The 25,925-nt window shown below is 36.7% G+C and overlaps 1 protein-coding gene across 6 annotated transcripts; it reads right to left on the minus strand.

Moving 5' to 3' along the window:
• Positions 1–4,037: 4,037 nt before the first annotated feature.
• Positions 4,038–25,645, minus strand: LOC125660416 (b(0,+)-type amino acid transporter 1-like). Of its 6 annotated transcripts, XM_048892239.2 has the most exons (14): positions 25,503–25,606; positions 25,205–25,359; positions 22,644–22,751; positions 20,282–20,383; positions 16,297–16,539; positions 16,011–16,136; positions 15,699–15,798; positions 15,305–15,349; positions 14,561–14,684; positions 13,369–13,472; positions 10,847–10,943; positions 7,751–7,909; positions 4,676–4,844; positions 4,038–4,482 (listed from the first exon to the last, which is right to left on the minus strand). In XM_048892239.2, exons 3-14 carry the CDS (start codon positions 22,747–22,749, stop codon positions 4,418–4,420), a joined length of 1,440 nt encoding a protein of 479 aa, XP_048748196.1. In that variant the 5' UTR covers positions 22,750–22,751; positions 25,205–25,359; positions 25,503–25,606; the 3' UTR covers positions 4,038–4,417. The 6 variants fall into 6 exon arrangements, with proteins under 6 accessions (XP_048748196.1, XP_048748194.1, XP_048748195.1 ...); XM_048892237.2 differs by lacking the exon at positions 25,205–25,359 and having other exon boundaries at positions 25,503–25,645; XM_048892238.2 differs by having other exon boundaries at positions 25,205–25,627.
• Between the last annotated feature and the right edge of the window lie 280 nt (positions 25,646–25,925).

A 25,925-nucleotide genomic window follows, 5' to 3' on the forward strand; every position in this document is an offset into this window, starting at 1 on the left:
GGTTTGATTTGCTAATGAATTAACCGAGTACCTACAGCAGCTTGTTAATACTGTGCTTTTTAGGTCACCTGAGTAAACTCAAGTGACCTGTTGCAATTGGTTGTCATCCGTCGTGCGTTAACAATTGAACTTTTTAACTACCATTCCAATTCTTTTCAAATTTGGTATGAAGCATCATTGGGACAATGAGGACATAAAATGTAAATTTCAGGACTCTTGGGGCCCTAGGAGCATGGCAAAAACTGTCCAAAATTGACCAATTTTCAAAAATCTTCTTTTCAAGAACCACACACGTTTAAGAAAAATTAAATGCATAGTGATGTAGAGCAGGAAGGCCTCTACCGAAATTGTAAATTTCATGATCCCCGGGGTAGGGGTTCTGACTCCAGGGCGGGGCCAAACTTGGTATATAGTGTTTATGTGTAAAACACTTAAATTACATCTTCTTTTATTAGTGCTATTGACACTAAATTGAAAGTAAATAGGTATTTAGAAAGAACAGGTAGTCCTTTACCATAATTGTAAATTAGATGATCCCAGGGGTAGGGGTTTTGGTATCAGGGAGGGGCCAAAATGGTCAGTTATTAAACGTGTGAACAATAGACATCCCAATTCTTTTCAAATTTGGTATGAAACATTTGGAACAAGGAGGACATATACTGTAAATTTCAGGATTTCTGGGGTCTGGCAAAAACTGCCCAAAATTGACTAATTTTCAAAAATATTATCAATAACCATACGCATGTAAGAAAAACTAAATGCATAGTTATAAAGAGGAGGAAGGTCTCTACCAAAATTGTAAATTTCATGATCCCTGGGGTAGGGGTTCTGACACCAGGGTGGGACCAAACTTGTTATATAGTGTTTATGTGTAAAACAATTAAATTACATTTTCTTTAGTGCTATTGATTGATACTAAATTGAAAGTAAAAAGATATTTAGAAAGAACAGGTAGTCCTTTTACCAAAAATTGTAAATTTGATTACCCCCAGAGTAGGGGTTCTGACCCCAGGGTGGGGCCAAACTTGGTATATAGTATTTTTGTGTAAGTTTGCTGATACTGTATAAAATATAAAATTTAATGCATACTTAGGAATAGCAGAAAAGGATGTACCCAAAAAAAAATGGTGAATTTCACAACACAGGCTTATGACTAAGATGAGTCCAAATTAGTCATATCTTTTGATGCTTTAATGTTAATACACCTATTATTTAAAGCCTTTCATCAGTGTAATGCACTTTTGAGGGCATTGAAGTTTTAAGAACACATCTTGTTTTATACTGTTGCTGAACATTAGAATTTAGCTTAGATATTCAGAACAGGAAATTTTTTTTAGACTTCATAGCCCGTTGAAGTAGCAATACCTTTTCAATAGTATTTAGGTGACCGATAAGGTCTGTAGGAGTAGTGATACCTTTTCACTAGTATTCAGGTGACCGATGAGGCCTGTGGGAGTAGTGATACTTTTTCACTAGTACTCAGGTGACCAATAAGGCCTGTAGGCCTCTTGTTAGTGCATAAGTAATGTAGTTTTCATAATAATCCTCTCGCAATATATTGTAACGGGAATATCGGTATTCATGTGGAGGTGGGTACTGTGTCCCTTAACCCTTTCTCTACCAGTACATTTTGGAGAAGGGGTTAAAACACTGAGCTTATAGACTCTCTACAGGCCACAGTTTTTGATTGATTGATTTGATACTTCACATGTAGCTTTGTTAGGAAGATGGGGTCAAAAGGTCAAGGTCACTAAGGGACTTCTTAGAAAAATTCTGACATTCTTCTGGCCACATTGTGATTGATTTGGTACTTCAGGTGTAGTTATCAAGAGAGGAAGAACAATATTGATTTTGGGATCCAAAGTTCATGGGACTTCAGAGATTTACTGATTGCCTACTTTGGGAGGGGGTGTCCTGCTTTGTGGAGCTCGTTCTGGGTTGAGAGGGGGTGTCCTGCTTTGTGGAGCTCGTTCTGGGTTGAGAGGGGGTGTCCTACTTTGTGGAGCGTGTTTGTTCTGGGTTGAGAGGGGGTGTCCTGCTTTGGAGCTCTCGTTCTGGGTTGAGAGGGGGTGTCCTGTTTTGTGGAGCTCGTTGATTTGGGTTGAGAGAGAGTGTCCTGCTTTGTGGAGCTCTGGGTTGAGAGGGGGTGTCCTGCTTTGTGGAGCTCGTTTGTTCTGGGTTGAGAGGGGATGTCCTGCTTTGTGGAGCTCTTGTTTGTTCTGGGTTGAGAGGAGGTGCCCTGCTTTGTGGAGCTCTTGTTTGTTTTGGGTTGAGAGGGGGTGTCCTGCTTTGTGGAGCTCTTGTTTGTTCTGGGTTGAGAGGGGGTGCCCTGCTTTGTGGAGCTCGTTTGTTCTGGGTTGAGAGGGGGTGTCCTGTTTTGTGGAGCTCGTTTGTTCTGGCATATTTAATCGGGTGATCTATTGTGATTATACATCTCATGAATTTAAAAAAAAATCAAGACATGACAATTTTACCACAACTTTCTCAAATTTTGTTGCAAACTTCACAAGAACAACACATTTTTAAAGTTGAAAATTCTTGTTTTGTCACAAAAATTAATACTTTTTGACAGCCCTTACAAAAAAATTTGTGTCTACTCAGAAGGTAAGCATTGCAGCATGGCGTCCAGTGAGAGGACGTACAGTGTGTAGACCAGGCATGGGGTAATCGAGTAATCGATTTTTCAAGTAATCGACTGTAATCGAAGCTATTTTCAATTACTTGTAATAGTAATTTAATCGATTACAGCTAAATTTTGTGGTGTAATTATGATTACTTTTTCAATTACTCTACACTAAAATATTGTCATTTTGTTAAGTTGGATATACAGTTTAAGTTCGTAGCAAGGCTGTTTAAATTAGTGAATCAATGTTGATGACTGTTCATCACAATTTAATAGCCCTATGGATTTACACAGGTTCAATAGTTGAATTCTGTTAACCATGTTTCCACTATATATATAAATTCTTATATGAATAAATGTACAACTGTTTTTATATACATGTATATATAATAAAACCTTAAAGTAATCGATTACATCACCCGAAGTAATTGATTACAGAAGAAAAATTACTGATAGATTAATAATCGATTACACAAAACCCCTCCAAGTAATCAATTATTAATGGATTACATTTTTGAGTAATCGTGCCCGTCCCTGGTGTAGACCCAGACGGGTTTTATTATTAGAATTGGAATGAATCCATCATTGAAAATTCAAACGGACTCCCTTAAGGGTATTGAAATAATTTTCTATAGAGAGAGAAAAAACACCTTTGTTGTCATTCAAAATCATGTAATGTGAATCTAAAAGTACGAGTCGGCAAGAAGAAACCTTTGAATTCCATGTGATCTAAGTGTTGTTGACATTCAGATTTGTTTAAAATTGTTAGCATTGATATGATTTTTATTGATAAGTTATTTTAAAAAATGATTAAGATGCAGAAAGCCTTCCTTACTCAGCCCGAGGACATCTAGCTATCAAAGTGCGAGTTGTGAGAGCAAGGATGCCTCTACCAAAATTGTAAAATATATGGCCAGGTGTTCTGTTACTTGGGAGGGATTTGTGGTTCATATTTCATAAAAAGTCTACTTCTGGACATCAACCTTTACCAACATTGTGAAATGGGTCGGTTGCCCTAAATTTTCATGATTTTCAGAGCGGTTGTAAGCAAATATTTCGGTGTTCAAATTTGGTTTAAAACTTGGTGTAGACCACAAGTCTATGCCAAAACAAGATGACATGGACCTCATCGAATTGGCATCGACCGCAACATTGAAAAAAATAACACATTTTCATTTACTTCTAATGTACTTACAAAGCGTATTTTCTTTCCATTTCCATAACAATATCTTCCTTTCCTCATAACGTTTATCAGACATCGACTGACCATGCTGGGTCCTTTGGGATAACTTAATTGCTTTAAATCTAGAAATCTGCATAGACAATTTGGCCTATCTCAATGTCAATTGGCATAGACAAGTGTCATTTTACATAGACTTTGTCTACCGGTCTATGGTTAATTTCGAACACTGAATTAATTATTTAAGCAGTCATTTTATATATCATTTCAATGCTAAACTCATAGAAGAGATACAAAATCATACTCGTACATGGAGGATTTTCGTACACACCAAGACTCGTACATTGAGGATTTTCGTAGAATTTGGCATTGATCAGTCTTTGAGTTGAAATTGTGGCATTTTTGAATTGAGATATGACATCATCAGCCTGATAGAGGTGGCATTAATTGTGAGTTGAGAATGTGGCATTGTGTTTCGAGGTGAAATTGTGACATCATTGTGAGCTGAGATTGCAGCATGAGCCATTGAGTTGAGATTGTGTGCATCGGCAGTGAGGTGTGTCATCAGTATTCAAGTTTAGATTTTGATAGTCTCCGAGTTGGAGAATGTGGTATCAATCTGTGAGTTGAGAAGGTGGAGAAACTTCTAAAAGCAACTGGAGAAATGAGTAAACCATTCCTGGAATTGATAGGAAATTGGTGTTAGGAAGATTGCACAGAAATGGTCGAAATTTGAGATAATTGTACGTGTATGAATTGTTTTCATGATTACTGTATATATCATAAGTATTTCATTTCGTATAGAAATATCTAATATTACTGGACAAAAAGTGTAATCACTGATGAACATTTGTGAATACGACCAAACTCACCACTTCCTGGAATAGCGAGGCGGAAGTAGATAAAAAGGAAATACAACAGAACTCCGGCCGCGAGGACAGCGAACGCAAAAATATACTCCATCCGAAAACCGCTCAGAAAGGGGGCTACCACGAGATACAGGCACATCAAAAGCATGATAACTGAGACCAGGAGAGGTACCTACAACAAAGAGTCGACTTCAAACATCCCAAAGAGGTTCATATATATATATATATATATATATATATATATATATATATAAGTACTGAAAAGGCCACGACACTGTTGGTTATTTAAGACTCAAATTTTCGACACAACCCTCGTCTTTATCAATATATATATATATATATATACTACTCAAAATTTGATAAGGATCACTAGGTTATATGTGTGTAATTTACCACTAACATAACAAAAGACATAAATTTGACTCAGAAACGTGTTTACTCAGGTTATGAATGAAAATTCATGAACGGCATGAACTTTTATCAATACGGAATGCTTGAAATCTGATAACAACACCAAAAGGCAATTCATTACAAAAAGTTAACAGCAAACCAGAGAAAGAATTACACAGTTTTTGGGGATAGTCCATCATTACACTTAGTCGATGAAGTGTCAATACCGGGTATGGCCTCCCCTTGCATCAATGACGGCTTGACAACGTCGAGCCATGCTGTCAATAAGCACCCGGATGTTTCCAATGGGAAGGTTGTTCCACTCTTCCAGGAGGGCGTTTCCGAGCTCTGCCAAAGTCGTGGGTTGTGCTCTACGGCATGAAAGGGCAACCTGCAGCATGTTCCATACATGCTCAATCGGGTTCAAGTCCGGCGAGCGCGCTGGCCAGTCCATACGGACAATTGTCTTCTGCTGAAGGTACTGCTCCACCACCCTGGCGCGATGAGGACGGGCGTTATCATCCATCAGGATGAACTCAGGCCAACAGCACCAGCATACGGTCTGACGTAAACATCGAGGATCTCATCCCGGTACCGCACCCCCGTCATTGTTCCTCTCTCCAGGACATGAAGATCTGTTCTTCCATCCCTGCTGATTCCACCCCAGACCATGATGGAACCACCACCATAACGGTCATGTTCACTGATGTTGGCATCATGGAAACGTTCACGTTGTCGTCGCCACACTCGGTGCCTCCTGTCTGTAAAGTCCAAACAATGCCTGGACTCATCGGTGAACAGAACTTGAATCCAATCGTTCTGTGTCCAAGTGACATGATCTTCAGCCCAGTCCAATCGCTCCCGCCGGTGTCGAACCGTCAGAGGGACTCGAACACATGCCCTTCTCGAGTTGAGACCTGCATTGTGAAGCCGATTCCGTATTGTCTGAGTGGACACATTCACCCCCGAGGCGTTCAGGAGGTCATTACGTAGGCTGGTTGCTGTCCAGAAGGGATGGCGTCGTGCCTGAAGAGCTACAAAATGGTCTTGGCGTTGGGTTGTCGACCTCTGACGACCACCCCCATGTCGGTGTGCTGCTGTACCAAAAGTTTGCTGTCGGTTCCAGACCCTGTTTACAACGCTCTGACTGACGTTTAGTGCATTTGCAACGTCACGTTGTGAATAGCCAGCGTCAAGCATTTCAATACATCTGCCCAGTTGTTCTGTCGTCAGGCGACGCCTTACACGTTGAGGAGGCATTGTGTTGATAAACGTAGTGTAAACACTCAAGTGAGTTTGAAATTTTAGAAAGAATCAGACACCGATGCCTGAGTGAAAATCGTGCAATGGTAGCAAAAGCATAAACTATGATGAGAAACGCATTTCCCATGGCATGAAATGCACGTGCAAGTTTGTTGAAGACGTTTTTGATTTCACTTGGACACAATATTGCCAGTTATGCAGTTATTAATTTTTTAAACAGAAAAATATCTATGATCCTTATCATATTTTGAGTAGTATATATAAATTTCAGTCATTCTTTTGTTTATCACACACACACACACACACACACACACACACACACACACACACATATATATATATATATATATTTAAACGCCGAAAATAACTCAACCGGTTTCATTTTCAAACTTCAAGAGTACCATATATATATATATATATATATATATATATATATATATATATATATATATATAAGACAAAAATGAAGATGACAAACAGTGATCAATCTCATAATTCCCATAATAAAAAAGAATATATGATTAAGAGTAGGGCAAACATGGATCGCTGGACACACCATTGCGATCAGGTCTCTAGGAGGAGTAAGCATATCCTGTTGACCGGTCACACACGGTTTATACTGATTAGTTGAGGATCTAACTGAAGCGATGCAGCAGGGTTATACTGACTAGTCGAGGATCTAACAGAAGCGATGCAGCAGGGTTATACTGACTAGTCGAGGATCTAACTGAAAACTGAAGCGATGCAGCTGGGTTATAATGACTAGTTGAGGATCTAACTGAAGCGATGCAGCAGGGTTATACTGACTAGTCGAGGATCTAACAGAAGCCATGCAGCAGGGTTATACTGACTAGTCGAGGATCTAACAGAAGCCATGCAGCAGGGTTATACTGACTAGTCGAGGATCTAACTGAAAACTGAAGCGATGCAGCAGGGTTATACTGACTAGTCGAGGATCTAACAGAAGCGATGCAGCAGGGTTATACTGACTAGTCGAGGATCTAACAGAAGCGATGCAGCAGGGTTATACTGACTAGTCGAGGATCTAACTGAAAATTGAAGCGATGCAGCAGGGTTATACTGACTAGTTGAGGATCTAACAGAAGCGATGCAGCAGGGTTATACTGACTAGTCGAGGATCTAACTGAAAATTGAAGCGATGCAGCAGGGTTATACTGACTAGTTGAGGATCTAACAGAAGCGATGCAGCAGGGTTAAACTGACTAGTCGAGGATCTAACTGAAGCGATGCAACAGGGTTATACTGACTAGTCGAGGATCTAACAGAAGCGATGCAGCAGGGTTAAACTGACTAGTCGAGGATCTAACAGAAGCGATGCAGCAGGGTTATACTGACTAGTCGAGGATCTAACTGAAGCGATGCAACAGGGTTATAATTATAATTCTGTTTATGCACTATACTTGCCCTGATTAGTCGAGGAATGTTCTTGGTGTCCTCCTTGAATTTGAACACTATGTGGGACACCATGACGAGTCCCCAGGTCCCCCAAGATATGAAGCCCATTACATTGATCACAGAGCCCACGTTACCCGGGAGGATGAGGTATAGCAACGACAGCAGGGTCTGAAATGGAAACGGAGACTAGTGGTTACAGATACGGGAATAATGGTTAGCGGGAATGGCAAAGAGAAAGGCGGTTATAGTTAAATATAGAGAGAAGGCGGTTATCAATAAACACATAGAGACAGGTGGTTACAGTTAAACATAGAGAGACAGACAGTTATAGTTAAACATAGAGAGACAGACGGTTATAGTTAAACATAGAGAGACAGACAGTTATAGATAAACATAGATAGACAGACAGTTATAGTTAAACATAGAGAGACAGACAGTTATAGTTAAACATAGAGAGACAGGTGGTTATAGTTAAACATAGAGACAGGTGGTTATAGTTAAACATAGAGAGACAGACAGTTATAGTTAAACATAGAGAGACAGGTGGTTATAGTTAAACATAGAGAGACAGACAGTTATGTTAAACATAGAGAGACAGGTGGTTATAGTTAAACATAGAGACAGGTGATTATAGTTAAAGATAGAGACAGGTGATTATAGTTAAAGATAGAGACAGGTGGTTATAGTTAAACATAGAGACAGACAGTTATAGTTAAACATAGAGACAGGTGATTATAGCTAAACACAGAGAGACAGGTGGTTATAGTTAAACATAGAGAGACAGACAGTTATAGTTAAACATAGAGACAGACAGTTATAGTTAAACATAGAGACAGGTGGTTATAGCTAAACACAGAGAGACAGGTGGTTATAGTTAAACATAGAGAGACAGACAGTTATAGATAAACATAGAGACAAGTAGTTATAGTTAAACATAGAGACAGGTGGTTATAGTTAAACATAGAGAGACAGACAGTTATAGTTAAACATAGAGAGACAGACAGTTATAGTTAAACATAGAGACAGGTGGTTATAGTTAAACATAGAGAGACAGACAGTTATAGTTAAACATAGAGAGACAGACAGTTATAGTTAAACATAGAGACAGACAGTTATAGTTAAACATAGAGACAGGTGATTATAGTTAAACATAGAGACAGATGATTATAGTTAAACATAGAGAGACGGGTGGTTATAGATAAACATAAAGAGACAGGTGGTTATAGTTAAACATAAAGAGACAGGTGGTTATAGTTAAACATAAAGAGACAGGTGATTATAGTTAAATATAGAGAGACAGGTGGTTATAGTTAAACATAGAGACAGGTGGTTATAGTTAAACATAGAGACAGACAGTTATAGTTAAACATAGAGACAGACAGTTATAGTTAAACATAGAGACAGACAGTTATAGTTAAACTTAGAGACAGGTGGTTATAGTTAAACATAGAGAGACAGACAGTTATAGTTAAACATAGAGACAGACAGTTATAGTTAAACATAGAGACAGGTGGTTATAGTTAAACATAGAGAGAAAGGTGATTATAGTTAAACATAGAGACAGGTGGTTATAGTTAAACCTAGAGAGACAGGTGATTATAGTTAAACATAGAGAGACAGACAGTTATAGTTAAACATAGAGACAGACAGTTATAGTTAAACATAGAGACAGACAGTTATAGTTAAACTTAGAGACAGGTGGTTATAGTTAAACATAGAGAGACAGACAGTTATAGTTAAACATAGAGACAGACAGTTATAGTTAAACATAGAGACAGACAGTTATAGTTAAACATAGAGACAGGTGGTTATAGCTAAACATAGAGACAGGTGGTTATAGTTTAACATAGAGACAGGTGATTATAGTTAAACATAGAGACAGGTGGTTATAGTTAAACATAGAGACAGACAGTTATAGTTAAACATAGAGAGACAGGTGATTATAGTTAAACATAGAGAGACAGACAGTTATAGTTAAACATAGAGAGACAGGTGGTTATAGTTAAACATAGAGACAGACAGTTATAGTTAAACATAGAGACAGACAGTTATAGTTAAACATAGAGACAGACAGTTATAGTTAAACATAGAGAGACAGGCGGTTATAGTTAAAGATAGAGAGACAGGTGGTTATAGTTAAACATAGAGACAGACAGTTATAGTTAAACATAGAGAGACAGTTGGTTATAGTTAAACATAGAGACAGACAGTTATAGTTAAACATAGAGAGACAGGCGGTTATAGTTAAAGATAGAGAAACAGGTGGTTATAGTTAAACATAGAGACAGGTGGTTAGAGTTAAACATAGAGACAGGCAGTTATAGTTAAACATAGAGAGACAGGTGGTTATAGTTAAACATAGAGACAGGCAGTTATAGTTAAACATAGAGAGACAGGCGGTTATAGTTAAAGATAGAGACAGATGGTTATAGTTAAACATAGAGAGACAGACAGTTATAGTTAAACATAGAGACAGATGGTTATAGTTAAACATAGAGAGACAGACAGTTATAGTTAAACATAGAGAGACAGACAGTTATAGTTAAAGATAGAGACAGGTGGTTATAGTTAAAGATAGAGACAGGTGGTTATAGTTCAACATAGAGAGACAGGTGGTTATAGTTAAACATAGAGACAGGTGGTTAGAGTTAAACATAGAGAGAGAGAGGTGGTTATAGTTAAACATAGAGAGACAGGTGGTTATAGTTAAACATAGAGACAGGTGGTTAGAGTTAAACATAGAGAGAGAGAGGTGGTTATAGTTAAATATAGAGAGACAGGTGGTTATAGTTAAACATAGAGACAGATGGTTATAGCTAAACATAGAGAGACAGGTGGTTATAGTTAAGCATAGAGAGAGGCGATCAAACAGCTAAATATGGGCAGTTAGAAATTGTAAAACAAGGAGATGGCGGTTAATGGAAACAATCAACTTAGACGTGGACAGAGCAGGCAGGAGCGGTAGAACATTGATATAAATATATACACATTGAAAATGATTAATCTATACTTTATGCTTATATGAATATAAACGCATTGAAAAAGTTAATTTATACTTTAAGCTTATATGAATAAATGTACACATTTGTTTATCTTGGTACTCGCCATGAAAATAACGGAGGGGGTTGGAATCAGAGAATGGACGTTGAGGTAACAGAACACCTCGGGGAAGTTGTGGTCCCTGGCTGCCGCGAAGATAACTCTGAAGAATGAGAAGTAGTATAAGTAAGCTAGAGTTTATTACAGTCATTATCAACACCAGAGACTGACGTAATACACAGTTCACCGCCACGATGTCAATTTACCAATATTCACGAATGTTCTCAGCTAGGATGTCAATTTACCAATATTCACAAATGTTCGTACATGTTTTTCATATCAAAAAAGAAGATTGAAGAAGAGAATGGCAAATCGTAACCCTTAGTTAGCGAAGATGTCAATATTCTGTCACAGGACTATATTAACAAAATCATACGAGTTGACGAGGAATTTGTAGTTTCGACCAACAAGGATAGGCCAATCTGTCACATGACTAGCTTTAACCAATAAGGATATACGTAACATTGATCAACGGATGTAGCAGTTATGACTGGTAAGCAAAAAAGAATTTGATTAATTCAAAAGAAAAAAGAAGTTCTGTGATGTAGCAGGCCACTAATAATAAAGCTTCAAACAATTTAACCAGGTTCAACGCAACATGGGTGGGTTCGGTTTTGTTGGAACATGGTTGCGGGTTTTATACTTCCGGAATCGGAGATATGTCTGTCTGTTCGCAAAAACGTTAACCTTGACGATAACTTTTTAATGCTTAGTGCTGGGGATTTCATATTTCACAAGTGTGTTCCTTGTGATAAGACTAAACTTTCTGGCATATGACCTTCACCTTTGACCTTCTTTTGAAAAATCTTAACCTTGGCCGTAACTTTTGACAGCAATTTACAACAACAAAAAACAAGAAGAAAATGGAGGGGTTTATTTTGTATAGCTTTTTCATTTAGAGAAAGGAGATATTCAAACTATGAATAACAAGTGGATTCGTATTTCTGTATATCTGGACTACCAATTTTCATTTGTTGGACCATTCTAACACGCAGATGGCATCGACTTACTCAGTTCTGACTTTGGCCTCCTGACTATAGACACTGTGAAATAAGAATCCTCGTTGTTTGAGCCAACGATACAAACCTTCTCCATCTCTTTATCTGACTTGTGTGTGAGAGAACAGTCGTTATAGTTGCCCTTCAATACTCGGGCATAATTTCTTCGGCCTCTGGTTTCCCCAATCTAATTAAAATTAACCTTGTAGATCCGCATTAGATTGCTGGTTTCCCTTATATGAAAACTTTACTGTGTATTTCCGTATCGGACATAATGAATGCATATCCAAGCGTGTATTTAAACAAAAAACAAAAAACGACCAGTCAAAATATGCTGTAAATATCAAACAAAAGCTAGTACTCGAGTATGTTACTATATGTATATACAACATCAAAGTGTCAAACCCTCATACCACTGGGAACTGAACCCACGCTCCTGTACTTGTTTTAGAGAAAGGTGATCTTATCAATCTATTAACTACGTGTAAAGGTGATCTTATCAATCTATTAACTACGTGTAAACAGAGAAAGGTGATCTTATTAATGTATTAACTACGTGTAAACAGAGAAAGGTGATCTTATCAATCTATTAACTACGTGTAAACAGAGAAAGGTGATCTTATCAATCTATTAACTACGTGTAAAGGTGATCTTATCAATCTATTAACTACGTGTAAAGGTGATCTTATCAATCTATTAACTACGTGTAAAGGTGATCTTATCAATCTATTAACTACGTGTAAAGGTGATCTTATCAATCAATTAACTTGTAAAGGTGATCTTATCAATCTATTAACTACGTGTAAACAGAGAAAGGTGATCTTATCAATCTATTAACTACGTGTAAACAGAGAAAGGTGATCTTATCAATCTATTAACTACGTGTAAACAGAGAAAGGTGATCTTATCAATCTATTAACTACGTGTAAAGGTGATCTTATCAATCTATTAACTACGTGTAAAGGTGATCTTATCAATCAATTAACTTGTAAAGGTGATCTTATCAATCTATTAACTACGTGTAAACAGAGAAAGGTGATCTTATCAATCTATTAACTACGTGTAAAGGTGATCTTATCAATCTATTAACTACGTGTAAAGGTGATCTTATCAATCTATTAACTACGTGTAAACAGTTCCAAGTGTAACGTCATTTCTATAAATTGTCAAATCTTCAATAGCAACATGATTTTTAAAAATAAATAAATATATATACGATTGGTGGGGGTAACACCCAAAACTGTTCACGGGTCATTTCCAATTCCACGGATTATTTCTCTCACTGAGCAGCATCAACAACCCGTGCATACATCGTTTTCGTTTTCCGGATATATGTTCAATTAAGGGAAATATTTGCTAAACTGTTCACCCGCAGAGCCATTTCCACCCCCACCCCGTCAAAAAGAAACGTAACCGCGTTTTAACAAATCGAACCCACACATGTTGCTTTGAACCCCGTGACTTTCCTGCAACTTGTATGTTTAGTTACAATGTAAATCTTGAGAAAGACTTTGCTCAAAGCCCTCTAACCTCGAGCCCACAAAGGCACCGCCATTAGCAGAACCGAACACCGAACAGGCCACGATAATGGGAACAAATATGGCACCTCTTCCAAACAGCTTCTCGGCCCAAGTCTGCAAGAAATGGAATTTGAGAGTTGATTAAGGTCATTAGGTCAGTTCCCACTGGGTGCAGTCCGCTACAGAAGAACGGAGTTAACGAACGATCGAGTGCTTCCTAATGGGAAGTCAGAGGATGTTACATATTGCTTAATGAATGTATAAGAATATAGACATTTAAAAAAGAACGTTTTATAAGATATATCATAAACTATATAAGATATCTCATAAACCTTGTAAGATATCTTATTAAACAATATATTTCATAAAGTTTATGAGATATCTTATATAATATATGAGATATGTTAGAAACTTTCTTTTATAAGATATTTTATAAAAGTTATAATATATCTTATAAAGTTTATGAAATATCTTTAAAAAATTCATTTATGAGATATCTTATAAAATATATAAGATATCTTATAAAGTAGACAAGATATTTTATAAAACATATAATATATTTTATATGTTTTGTAAGATATCTCATATCTTTTATAAGATATCTTATAAAGGATATAGTATATCTCATAAACTTTAGAAGATATCTTATAACTTTTATAAGTTCTCTTATGAAAATGAGATATCTTTATCGAGGAATAAATGTAAAGACGGAGTGTCATATTCACAAGCCTTCTACCAGTGGCGGTTTCAAGGGGGGCGCAGCCAGCACCCCTCCCCTAAAATTTTCAAATTTAAGGTGAATCGAGGTATCTTGTTTACCTGGTAGAAAATTGTACTAAACAATCAAAGAGGCAATAATTTCTTCCACTCCCGGAGAAATAAATGATAAAATCTTTTGATTTCTTGAATTAATTTATTGGGAGAACTTAATTTTTCCAAAAACCCTTAAAATTTGCGTCATTTTATTAATTTCAACTTTTTAAAAATGATAGAAAACAGTACAATTGACTAAATACGAGACATATTTCAAGCCCTATAAAATCTGTAAAATCCAGGGGCTTCGCCCCTGGGCCTCCTCCAGGGCTTCGCCCTGGACCCACTGGGGGCCTAAAGGCGACCCCCAGCCTCATAAAGTGGCGACCCCGTAAACGCAATTCCTGGATCCGCCCCTGTCTACCCCCACGTTCTTTCCACATAATTACCACACCGACTGCCCAGGACGATAGGAACTCCTCCTTGGTTAATAAAGTGAAATAGGACACATTGACCAGCATATAGATGAAGACCACGATGACCATGGACAGGCCGATGGACAGAGGAAGGTTTCTGAAATGGACAACAGAACAATCGTCGAGAATTCTCATCCGACATTTTCAAAATTGCAATCCAGCATCTGCTATTGGTCCGTATCCCTTGCCTTGATGAAATAACCTCTTTCTTTTACACATCGGTATAAAAAAAAATAAAAACGATATCTTTCAAAAATTACCCGGTGGCGGATCCAGGGACGGCATGCCGGGCGCACGTACGCCCCTCTTTCTCTCACAAATATTCGCTTTTATAGAAATTTCCAAAAACACTATTCCAAATATATCCGTATAAACTCAATAATTTCAGGGGGCTTTGCCCATTGGGCCCCAACCAGGATTCGCCCTGGACCCATTGAGAGTCTTAAGAGATCCTCCAGGCCCCCAACCCTTTACCCATCCACCCACCGTTCAGAAATTCTGGATCCAATCGTGCTACCGCAACCTTGATCTCATTAGTACTTTTTAAAACCAAGACATGGGATTTGGGATAATCTAAGATGGAGATAATAACAGCAATGTTTCTTAGCAGGACTTTAATGTAAGTTACATTTCCCCTTATCACGGTGATCCCGAATGAGGTTTTAACTTGAATACTAAAATATGACATTAAGAACCAAGAAGAGTAAATGTACTTGCCTTTTGGGAGTTTTCAATTCTTCCACAGCATAATTCAGATTTCCCCTTCAAGGGAAAAATTGGTAAAACTAAACATGAATTGGGAATAAAGGAAACAGGTTTGAATTATACCTATATGTTTTTCTATTTTGTGCTTCCTGATACAATTATTAAAAGCACCATATTAGTTATTGTACTTTTATTTACAGACATATTAGTTATTGTACTTTTATTTACAGACATATTAGTTATTGTACTTTTATTTACAGACATATTAGTTATTGTATTTTTATACAGGTAAGATACATACTATATAAGTTTGGAATGAGAAATATTACATGATATTTACCGGCCTTGTTAAAGGTCTATATTTGGGCATTTAGAATTCATAATCAATGTACTGAGAGTATCTTACCATCCACCGTATGCCCACAAGCCACTGTACAGTGCTACAGCAAATTCACTCAGTTCCGTTGTGGACCCCTCGAATCCGGTGTCCAGTATGCCCGGATTCCCTGAGGGAGAGACCGGAGCGAGAGGATTTTACACAGTTAATTAATAACCCCAGACTCTGTCCTTAAGTATCTTTCATGTTATCTTTGGTTATTCATTAATGGAAATTTGTGTGAAACGAAGGTCATCTATAGTTGACCATTCACCATTTAGGATATTAAAAAACCCGAGTAGACATGATTTGTTTGGTTATACGTAATTTACTCCGACAAACCTATCGCTAGCTGATGTATTCCTCCGCCGATGATGACAAGTAAACCACCCACTTTAATGATGGAAAACAACACCTGCGTCCGCGCTGCTAATCGAACACTCAGAATATTGATAGTGGTCACGCTAACTATAAATAATACAGAAAAAATATTTGTCTTTAAAACAAGAATTAAAAAAAGAAAGAATCACGAGACGTTGTTGTAAATCAGAATGTTAAATTATAAACTTTAAGTTAAAATGTCAATGTCAGAGAAAATAGATATTGATTAAATGGCTCAATCACGAACTAATGACACACGCCGCCAACAGTTTAGTCCAGCCTTTCGTTCTTTGACAGTCGTCTATCGTTGCACGGGAGACGTACTCGGCCACAGTGAGGCTTTTGATGAGGAGCGACCCAGGGCTGATTACCGTGGAGTGTACCCATACAAAGAGAAAAGCCGGAAAGGTTCCGAAAGCTCTTAGTAAGTATATATATGGACCACCAGATTTTGGTACAAGAAGGCCAAGCTCAGCCATCACTAATGCTCCTAGGAGAAAAAAGAAAATGTTCCGAAAGGATTACATGTATATAGCTACCGCTAAACATACATTTGTACAGTTCATGAACGTTTTAGCCTAACTGGGTTTTGTGAACAAATAAAATGCACATTTTCAAAAGAAACTAATTGATGCAGTACAAAGAAACAACCAAAAGTTTGATGCATTCAACAATTTCATTCTTGTTTTTACATTAGTCAAGACAACTTATAAAAATATCTAATACATTGTTGGCCTACCTTTGGCAGTAATAAAGGTCTTTTAAAATGCGTCTAGGCATGCTATGGATTAGGTTTTGACAAAAGTTTTTCGGAATTGCATACCATTTTCGCGGCAGTGCTTTCCACAAATCTGTTTTATTAGTGGGCATGTTTGGCCAAAGTGTTTCTTTATTCGACCCCAAATGTTTCAATGAAATTTAACTCGGGGCCATTTCCAGGCCAGAAAAGTGTAGGAACATTGGCATGTATCAGAAAATCTTTCATACTTTTGGAGTCGTGATACGGTGCTGGGTCCTGTTGAAATATGAACATCTTTCTAGGAAATATCAAACATTTGCAAAAGTATTAACATCTCTGATACTGATCAGAATTTAGGGTTCCATCGAATGATTTTGATACACTTTCACCATTCACATCCCCAACAGGGCACTGATGTAGGGCGTTTCACTGTGAATTGGAGACATTTGGGATGGAACGTCTTCAAACTTTTCGATCATGTTTTAAGATACTTTCATCAGAAAATAAACCTTTTCCCCGGTCTTTTTCTGTCTACTTCCTATAAAATAAAACTGTTCCCCAGTCTTTTTCTGTCCACTTTCTATGAAATAAAACTGTTCCCCGGTCTTTTTCTCTCCACTTCCTATAAAATAAAACTCTTCCCCGTTTTTTTTTCTGTCCACTTCCTATAAAATAAAACTTTTCCCCAGTCTCTTTCTGTCCACTTCCTATAAAATAAAACTTCCCCCGGTCTTTTTCTGTCCATTTCCTATGCCCAAGAGCCCACTGCAATCGTTTTTGTTTTTTGAGATTCTGTTTGTAAAGGTTTTGTTTTTTGAGATTCTGTTTGTTAAGGGTTTGGTTTTTGGAGATTCTGTTTGTAAAGCTTTTGTTTTTTGAGAGTCTGTAAAGTTTTTGTTTTTTGAGATTCTGTTTGTAAAGTTTTTTGTTTTTTGAGATTCTGTTTGTAAAGTTTTTGTTTTTTGAGATTCTGTTTGTAAAGTTTTTGTTTTTTGATATTCTGTTTGTAAAGGTTTTATTTTTTGAGATTCTGTTTCTAAAGTTTTTGTTTATTGAGATTCTGTTTGTAAAGGTTTTGTTTTTTGAGATTCTGTTTGTAAAGCTTTTGTTTTTTTGAGATTCTGTTTGTAAAGTTTTTGTTTTTTGAAATTCTGTTTGTTAAGGGTTTGGTTTTTGGAGATTCTGTTTGTAAAGCTTTTGTTTTTTGAGAGTCTGTAAAGTTTTTGTTTTTTGAGATTCTGTAAAGTTTTTGTTTTTTGATATTCTGTTTGTAAAGTTTTTGTTTTTTTGATATTCTGTTTGTAAAGGTTTTGCTTTTTGAGATTCTGTTTGTAAAGGTTTCTTCGCTAGGACATAGTGTTTCAGGCCAAAGCTCCTAAGACGTTTACTTATTGTGGTAGATAAAGACACTTGTTTCTTCGTAAAGTTTCCTTTTGAATTCCTTAAGTGTAAATCTTCTTTCTTCTAAAGTCATTCTCTTCATCGTTCTATATGGTCGTTTGTCGTTTTTCTCTTTCTTCCTTTAACCTTTATGTCCTTCACAGTTCCATATTTCTTATACTTTTTTTTAAATGTTCCTACTTTTGACAACCCCATTGTTATTAGAAGGCGAGACAATGTAAAAATGTGCATTTGATTTGTTTATAAAACCATGTTAGATTAAAAAGTTCACTGAGGTTTATATTGATGACAGAGAAAAAGAGGGATGTGGGTGGATACCCTTATCCCACAATTCCGTGCAATACCCGCTAAATTAGAAAAAGGACCCGATACTAAATATTACTCAGAAATGAAATTGGTTTTAACTAAAAGTAAGAAATTAAAAAAAAAAACCTCAAATCTTGGAAATGCTAATGCTGAAGCACTTGTTTGTGTTCAGAGTCGCGATATCTACCGTGTTCACTATTTATGTGGAAGTGATATTTACTGTGTTTACTATTTATGTAGAAGTGATATCTACTGTAATTACTATTTATATAGAAGTGATATCTACTGTGTATACTATTTATGTAGAAGTGATATCTACTGTGTATACTATTTATGTAGAAGTGATATCTACTGTGTATACTATTTATGTAGAATTGATATCTACTGTGTATACTATTTATGTAGAAGTGATATCTACTGTGTATACTATTGATATAGAAGTGATATCTACTGTGTTTACTATTTATGTAGAAGTGATATCTACTGTGTTTACTATTTATATAGAAGTGATATCTACTGTGTTTACTATTTATGTAGAAGTGATATCTACTGTGTATACTATTTATATAGAAGTGATATTTACTGTGTTTACTATTTATGTAGAAGTGATATCTACTGTGTTTACTATTTATGTAGAAGTGATATCTACTGTGTATACTATTTATGTAGAAGTGATATCTACTGTGTATATTATTTATGTAGAAGTGATATCTACTGTGTTTATTATTTATGTAGAAGTGATATCTACTGTGTTTACTATTTATGTAGAAGTGATATCTACTGTGTATACTATTTATGTAGAAGTGATATCTACTGTGTATACTATTTATATAGAAGTGATATTTACTGTGTATACTATTTATATAGAAGTGATATCTACTGTGTATACTATTTATGTAGAAGTGATATCTACTGTGTATACTATTTATATAGAAGTGATATCTACTGTGTATACTATTTATATAGAAGTGATATCTACTGTGTTTATTATTTATGTAGAAGTGATATCTACTGTGTATATTATTTATGTAGAAGTGATATCTACTGTGTATACTATCTATATAGAAGTGATATCTACTGTGTTTATTATTTATGTAGAAGTGATATCTACTGTGTATACTATTTATATAGAAGTGATATCTACTGTGTTTACTATTGATATAGAAGTGATATCTACTGTGTTTACTATTTATGTAGAAGTGTGTTATTTCCATTCACATGTGTATTGCTTTGAACATATTTCATTGAACCGGGATGAAACACGAGTTCTGTAACGTACACTGTATGACGCCCTCTCCCGGCAAGTACTAGTACACAGCAAAGAAAACTAACTCAGAATTACACGAATATATAAGGCCACACCGCAGAAATCTGATATGGAGGAAAAGTGGAGGATATGTACGATAATATTTTGAAATTTAAAAGTTTCAAGTTTACCTTATTTTGTTTTTAAAAACGCAGTTGTGGTAGAAAGTAAATAATCTGCCAGACTCAAACTCATGATCTACAGATCAGCAGTCGACATGTTAACCGACTGAGCTACCCAGCTGGGCGATTCGATTTAAAAGGAGTATACATGTATTGCTTGGATTTATATTTTGTTATTGTGTATTGGTTAGAGGAGGGGATTATCAGACTTTTGGAACTTGTATCCAATCCTTCTGTCTAAGATACGTTCAAATCATCGTTTGTATTTTCATTCAAGTTTGAAAACGGAAGTCAGCCATTATGGCGATGTATTATTCATCCTTACGGTGGATTGTTGGATTAACTTCTGTGTACTCACCACAGAGTGAGATGACAGCAGACACGCCCCACGCGACCAAACACAGCCCCACAGAACCGGTACCCAGCAACACGCCTTTGGGGGATATAAAAATCCCCGACCCTGAAGCAATCCATTCACAAAACAAACGTCAGAATGAAAATTAACCTTTGGTCCAAAGAATAGCAGACATTGAAATAGATTTTAGAGGAATAGTTTTGCAGCTAGTAAACATGCATTAATTGATACTGTGTGACTCAGCAGAGATAATGCACTTTTTCATTTTCATGGACATATATAAGAAACAAAGCATGAAACTGTTCAGATATCATCAATACATGTATGTATGATTTTTGTTAACAATAATTTTTATGCATTATAAAGCACACATTTTCATTGCCGTATCGGACGTTCAGTATTTAGTATGTATGCGTCTCATGTCTGGCGTTCAGTAGTTAGTATGTATGCGTCTCATGTCTGGCGTTCAGTAGTTAGTATGAATGCGTCTCTTGTCTGGTGTTCAGTATTTAGTATGAATGCGTCTCTTGTCTGGTGTTCAGTATTTAGTATGAATGCGTCTCTTGTCTGACATTCAGTATTTAGTATGAATGCGTCTCTTGTTTGGTGTTCAGTATTTAGTATGAATGCGTCTCTTGTCTGGTGTTCAGTATTTAGTATGAATGCGTCTCTTGTCTGACGTTCAGTATTTAGTATGTATATATGCGTCTCTTGTCTGGTATTCAGTATTTAGTGTGTATGCGTCTCTTGTCTGGTGTTCAGTATTTAGTATGTATGCGTCTCTTGTCTGGTGTTCAGTATTTAGTATGAATGCGTCTCTTGTCTGACGTTCAGTATTTAGTATGTATATATGCGTCTCTTGTCTGGTATTCAGTATTTAGTGTGTATGCGTCTTTTGTTGGGCGTTCAGTATTTAATATGGATGCGTCTCTTGTCTGACGTTCAGTATTTAGTATATATGCGTCTCTTGTATGGCGTTCAGTATTTAGTATATATGCGTCTCTTGTCTGGCGTTCAGCATTTAGTATGTATATATGCGTCTCTTGTCTGACGTTCAGTATTTAGTATATATGCGTCTCTTGTCTGGTGTTCAGTATTTAGTATGTATATATGCGTCTCTTGTCTGGTGTTCAGTATTTAGTATGTATGCGTCTCTTGTCTGGTGTTCAGTATTTAGTATGTATGTGTCTCTTGTCTGACGTTCAGTATTTAGTATATATGCGTCTCTTGTCTGGTGTTCAGTATTTAGTATATATGCGTATCTTGTCTGGTGTTCAGTATTTAGTATGTATATATGCGTCTCTTGTCTGGTGTTCAGTATTTAGTATATATGCGTCTCTTGTCTGGCGTTCAGTATTTAGTATGTATGCGTCTCTTGTCTGGTGTTCAGTAGTTAGTATGTATGCGTCTCTTGTCTGACGTTCAGTATTTAGTATATATGCGTCTCTTGTCTGGTATTCAGTATTTAGTATGTATATATGCGTCTCTTGTCTGGCGTTCAGTAGTTAGTATGTATGCGTCTCTTGTCTGACGTTCAGTATTTAGTATATATGCGTCTCTTGTCTGGCGTTCAGTATTTAGTATGTATGCGTCTCTTGTCTGGTGTTCAGTAGTTAGTATGTATGCGTCTCTTGTCTGGTGTTCAGTATTTAGTATATATGCGTCTCTTGTCTGGTATTCAGTATTTAGTATGTATATATGCGTCTCTTGTCTGGCGTTCAGTATTTAGTATATATGCGTCTCTTGTCTGACGTTCAGTATTTAGTATGTATATATGCGTCTCTTGTCTGACGTTCAGTATTTAGTATGTATATATGCGTCTCTTGTCTGGCGTTCAGTATTTAGTATGTATGCGTCTCTTGTCTGACGTTCAGTATTTAGTATATATGCGTCTCTTGTCTGGTGTACAGTATTTAGTATGTATATATGCGTCTCTTGTCTGGCGTTCAGTATTTAGTATGTATGCGTCTCTTGTCTGACGTTCAGTATTTAGTATGTATATATGCGTCTCTTGTCTGGTGTTCAGTATTTAGTATGTATGCGTCTCTTGTCTGGTGTTCAGTATTTAGTATGTATGCGTCTCTTGTCTGGCGTTCAGTATTTAGTATGTATATATGCGTCTCTTGTCTGGTATTCAGTATTTAGTATATATGCGTCTCTTGTCTGGTGTTCAGTAGTTAGTCTGTATGCGTCTCTTGTCTGGTGTTCAGTATTTAGTATATATGCGTCTCTTGTCTGGCGTTCAGTATTTAGTATGTATGCGTCTCTTGTCTGGTGTTCAGTATTTAGTATATATGCGTCTCTTGTCTGGCGTTCAGTATTTAGTATGTATGCGTCTCTTGACTGTATATTGAATGAAACACACCTATAATTGTCCCCACTATGAAGGAAATTCCGCTGGGCAGTCCGAGTTTACGGCGAACAAACACGTCTGTTTCAATAGGGACATCATTTCCTAGTTCTTTAGTCATATCTGAAAGTGATTTGAGGGGATTTTTAATTCAGTTAAAACACTAGACAAAGATATCATTTTTAAAATGTTCTTTGCATATACAACAGAAAAATCACAAAGAACGTGATTGTTTGCATGTTGCAGCGATAAAATTTCATTTGAATCTTTGAACCGCTTCCGAATATGATTTCTGTATACTTTTCAGATCTTTGATCCGCCTCTGATAATGATATCGCTACACTTTTATGATCTTTAATCCGCTCCTGAATATGATATAGTCACATTATATACGGGAACGGATCAAAGATCTGATTTTGATCAGATCATTCCCACCCCTCTGATGACGTCACCATTAGCATGTGTCACAAATGTAAGGATTCGGGATCTTTGTCGTGCCACGCCCACCTTGACACGCGATGTGAGATTTTAAGGGTGCATTCGAAAGGCACCCGGGTTTCAACTTAACTGTGCACTTGGCGAGGAAATAGTAATTACCTGACCACTGTTGTTAATGTGTCTCATGACGCAAACAACCTATACCGGTCTTGAGAGTGAAAAGGTGAAGATAACGAACAGTGATTGATCTCATAACTCATATAAAGGTGAAGATAACGAACATTGATCAATCTCATAACTCCTATAAAGAATACAAAATTCAGAGTAGGGCTAACACGGACTCCTGGGGGTACCAGAGATGGAATCAGATGTCTAGGAGGAGTAATCATCCCTTGTCGACCGGACACCCCCTCCGTGAGCCCTATATCGTGATCTGTTAAACGGAGTAACCCATAGTCAATCAGTGTGCAAAGAACGGTCTCAATTAGAATGAAACATGTCAGACAGTATTCGACCTAATTGCAGGTGGTATTGGTAAATAATATCGTTATAACGATGGATGGATTCAAAGACAGCCTCCAGATGACCGCCCTTCCATAATGCCATAATGTTTTAGCTGTACATACTACCATACCAGCTATGACTTTTAACCGTACCTGCACCTGATGTAAATATTCACTGTACAGTTTGCTAGCACGGTGGTTCCCACGGGCATTTGTAAATAGTCACCTGCGACAATACACCAGAGGTGGCATGCAGATTATTGGAAGAAGAAGAACGATCATAAATTTTACGAAATGCTGACTTTAAACGAGACTGTTGAAACTCCTGTAACATCAACTTATTTGATAGTAGCCGGCTTGGGGTAATTTATGGAGTGGAGTTGTGGAGTCATGGAGTGGAGTCAATGAATAAAATTCATGTTTATCATGTATAGAATAAACATTTACAAACCACAACACAGGACTTTAATAGAAATGCTTACAAATGAAATAGAAGAACATGCGTTACTGAAGGAAGAAACTGACCATGATTTTGCAACTCTTAACCAGTAATTAATATAGCATTAGCGTAATTTGACTATTAGCATAGAATAATTGCACTTGAATTATGGCCATGATAATTATGCAGCATAATTAGCCAAACAAATAAGATAAATTAAAAAAAATAATCATGTAATGTTTAATCTGTCTCATGTGCTACCCAATAAAATACTAAATTTACTTCTGTCAATTTATCAATAATATTGATATGTTATATCAGTCTATAATTCATTTAAAAAAAATACTCAGCTATTTTAATAAAAACACATGAATAGAAAATGCCATTGTCAATTAAGGCCATGCATGCGGTGCACAGTGTTAAAATGATGAAGTGATTATCTGACATTGCAGGTCATAAATTTGACCTCATTCTTGGCGATTGTGACAGGAAAATTTTCCTCCCACCTATGGGAATGAAGGGGCTTTGACAGATGTGTGTGCAACTAAAGTAGAACATACAGATTGAACCAAATTCCAGCACACCTATTTGTACTGGATGAGTATGTTGAGTTACATTACTCTAAAATAAAGAGTGGCAGTTGGGGGATAATAAAGTTATGAAGCACAGAGATTCCCCTCCATGACACGACGACTCCACTCCTACCCCAAGCCTTCTAAAGTAGCCCGCCTCGATTTAAAATCATACTATACGCAGAGCAAGCGTGATGATGGCCGGGTTACTGCTACATAAATATGGGAAGTTGACGATGGAGAAGCTGAAGTTAACCTGTTTGTCATGAAGTTGAGTTGTTGGTTTGCCGTTAACATCTAAGTTCGATAAAATATCTAAGTACGAAGCAGATGAAATGTGGACTGAAAGTAAACAACTAGATATGTAGATTTAAAAAAAAACAACACCATCATGTCCCCTTAGGGCAAGTGTGGGATTACAAAACGTGCAAAATAAGGCTGCATTAGATATATCAATTTAAGAATTAACAGTTCAGCATTAATTACTCCCAGAATTAGTTAATATATCGTAAAGGTAGCGAGTTTAATTTTTAATGAAAACACCTTGCTTTCCTCAATACTTATCAACATGGATATTGGTTTCAATAGTAAGATGGAATAAGTACTTGATTTATATACACTCACCTTTTGTCAGTTACCGATTTCAAGAAAATAAGTCGTTGTCAGGCTAAAGTGTCACTTTATTGATCACTCTTATTTAGATGAACCTTACGTAAAGAGCATCATGTGCACCGCTATCTGTTGATGCTCACGGACATTGAAGATTAACTACTTGTCGCCTATAATTAATTCATAACGTCCTGCTATTTAAATTCAGTACGGAAGCCGATTGGTGCCAGGTGAAATAAAAAACATTCTGCCGGCCGCCAGAAAATTATCTGACGGTCGTCAAATACGTTTCTGTTGGTCACCATGCAGATACCTGTATTTATATGGCGGTCTCCGGATAATTTCATGTGGCAATCCCCAGAAACTTATTTGGCGGTCTCCAGATATATATATATTTTTTTACATGGCACCAATCGGCTTACGTAGTACACAGATCCAATGTCAGTGTTTCCACGAAATGCACAGAAACGGGCAACGGAGGTCTGTAATGTACTTCTGATAGGTACAGGTCAACATTCTGAACCTTTAACAATATGTAATGGAGTGATTTCCGGTTGATGAATATATTATTTTGTTTTTAGAATCATTTTATGCTTGACAAAGTGAAATACGATTTCTTTCATGTACATTTTAATGTAACCTCTGTAAATAAATTATCATTAATCATTTATTTCTCATTGTTGCTTAAGTGTAAATGTGTATTTATTTCTGCGCTCAAGTGTGACAATTTCAATTC

The sequence above is a fragment of the Ostrea edulis genome, chromosome 9 (assembly GCF_947568905.1).
Source record: "Ostrea edulis chromosome 9, xbOstEdul1.1, whole genome shotgun sequence".
Taxonomy (NCBI): Eukaryota; Metazoa; Mollusca; class Bivalvia; order Ostreida; family Ostreidae; genus Ostrea; species Ostrea edulis.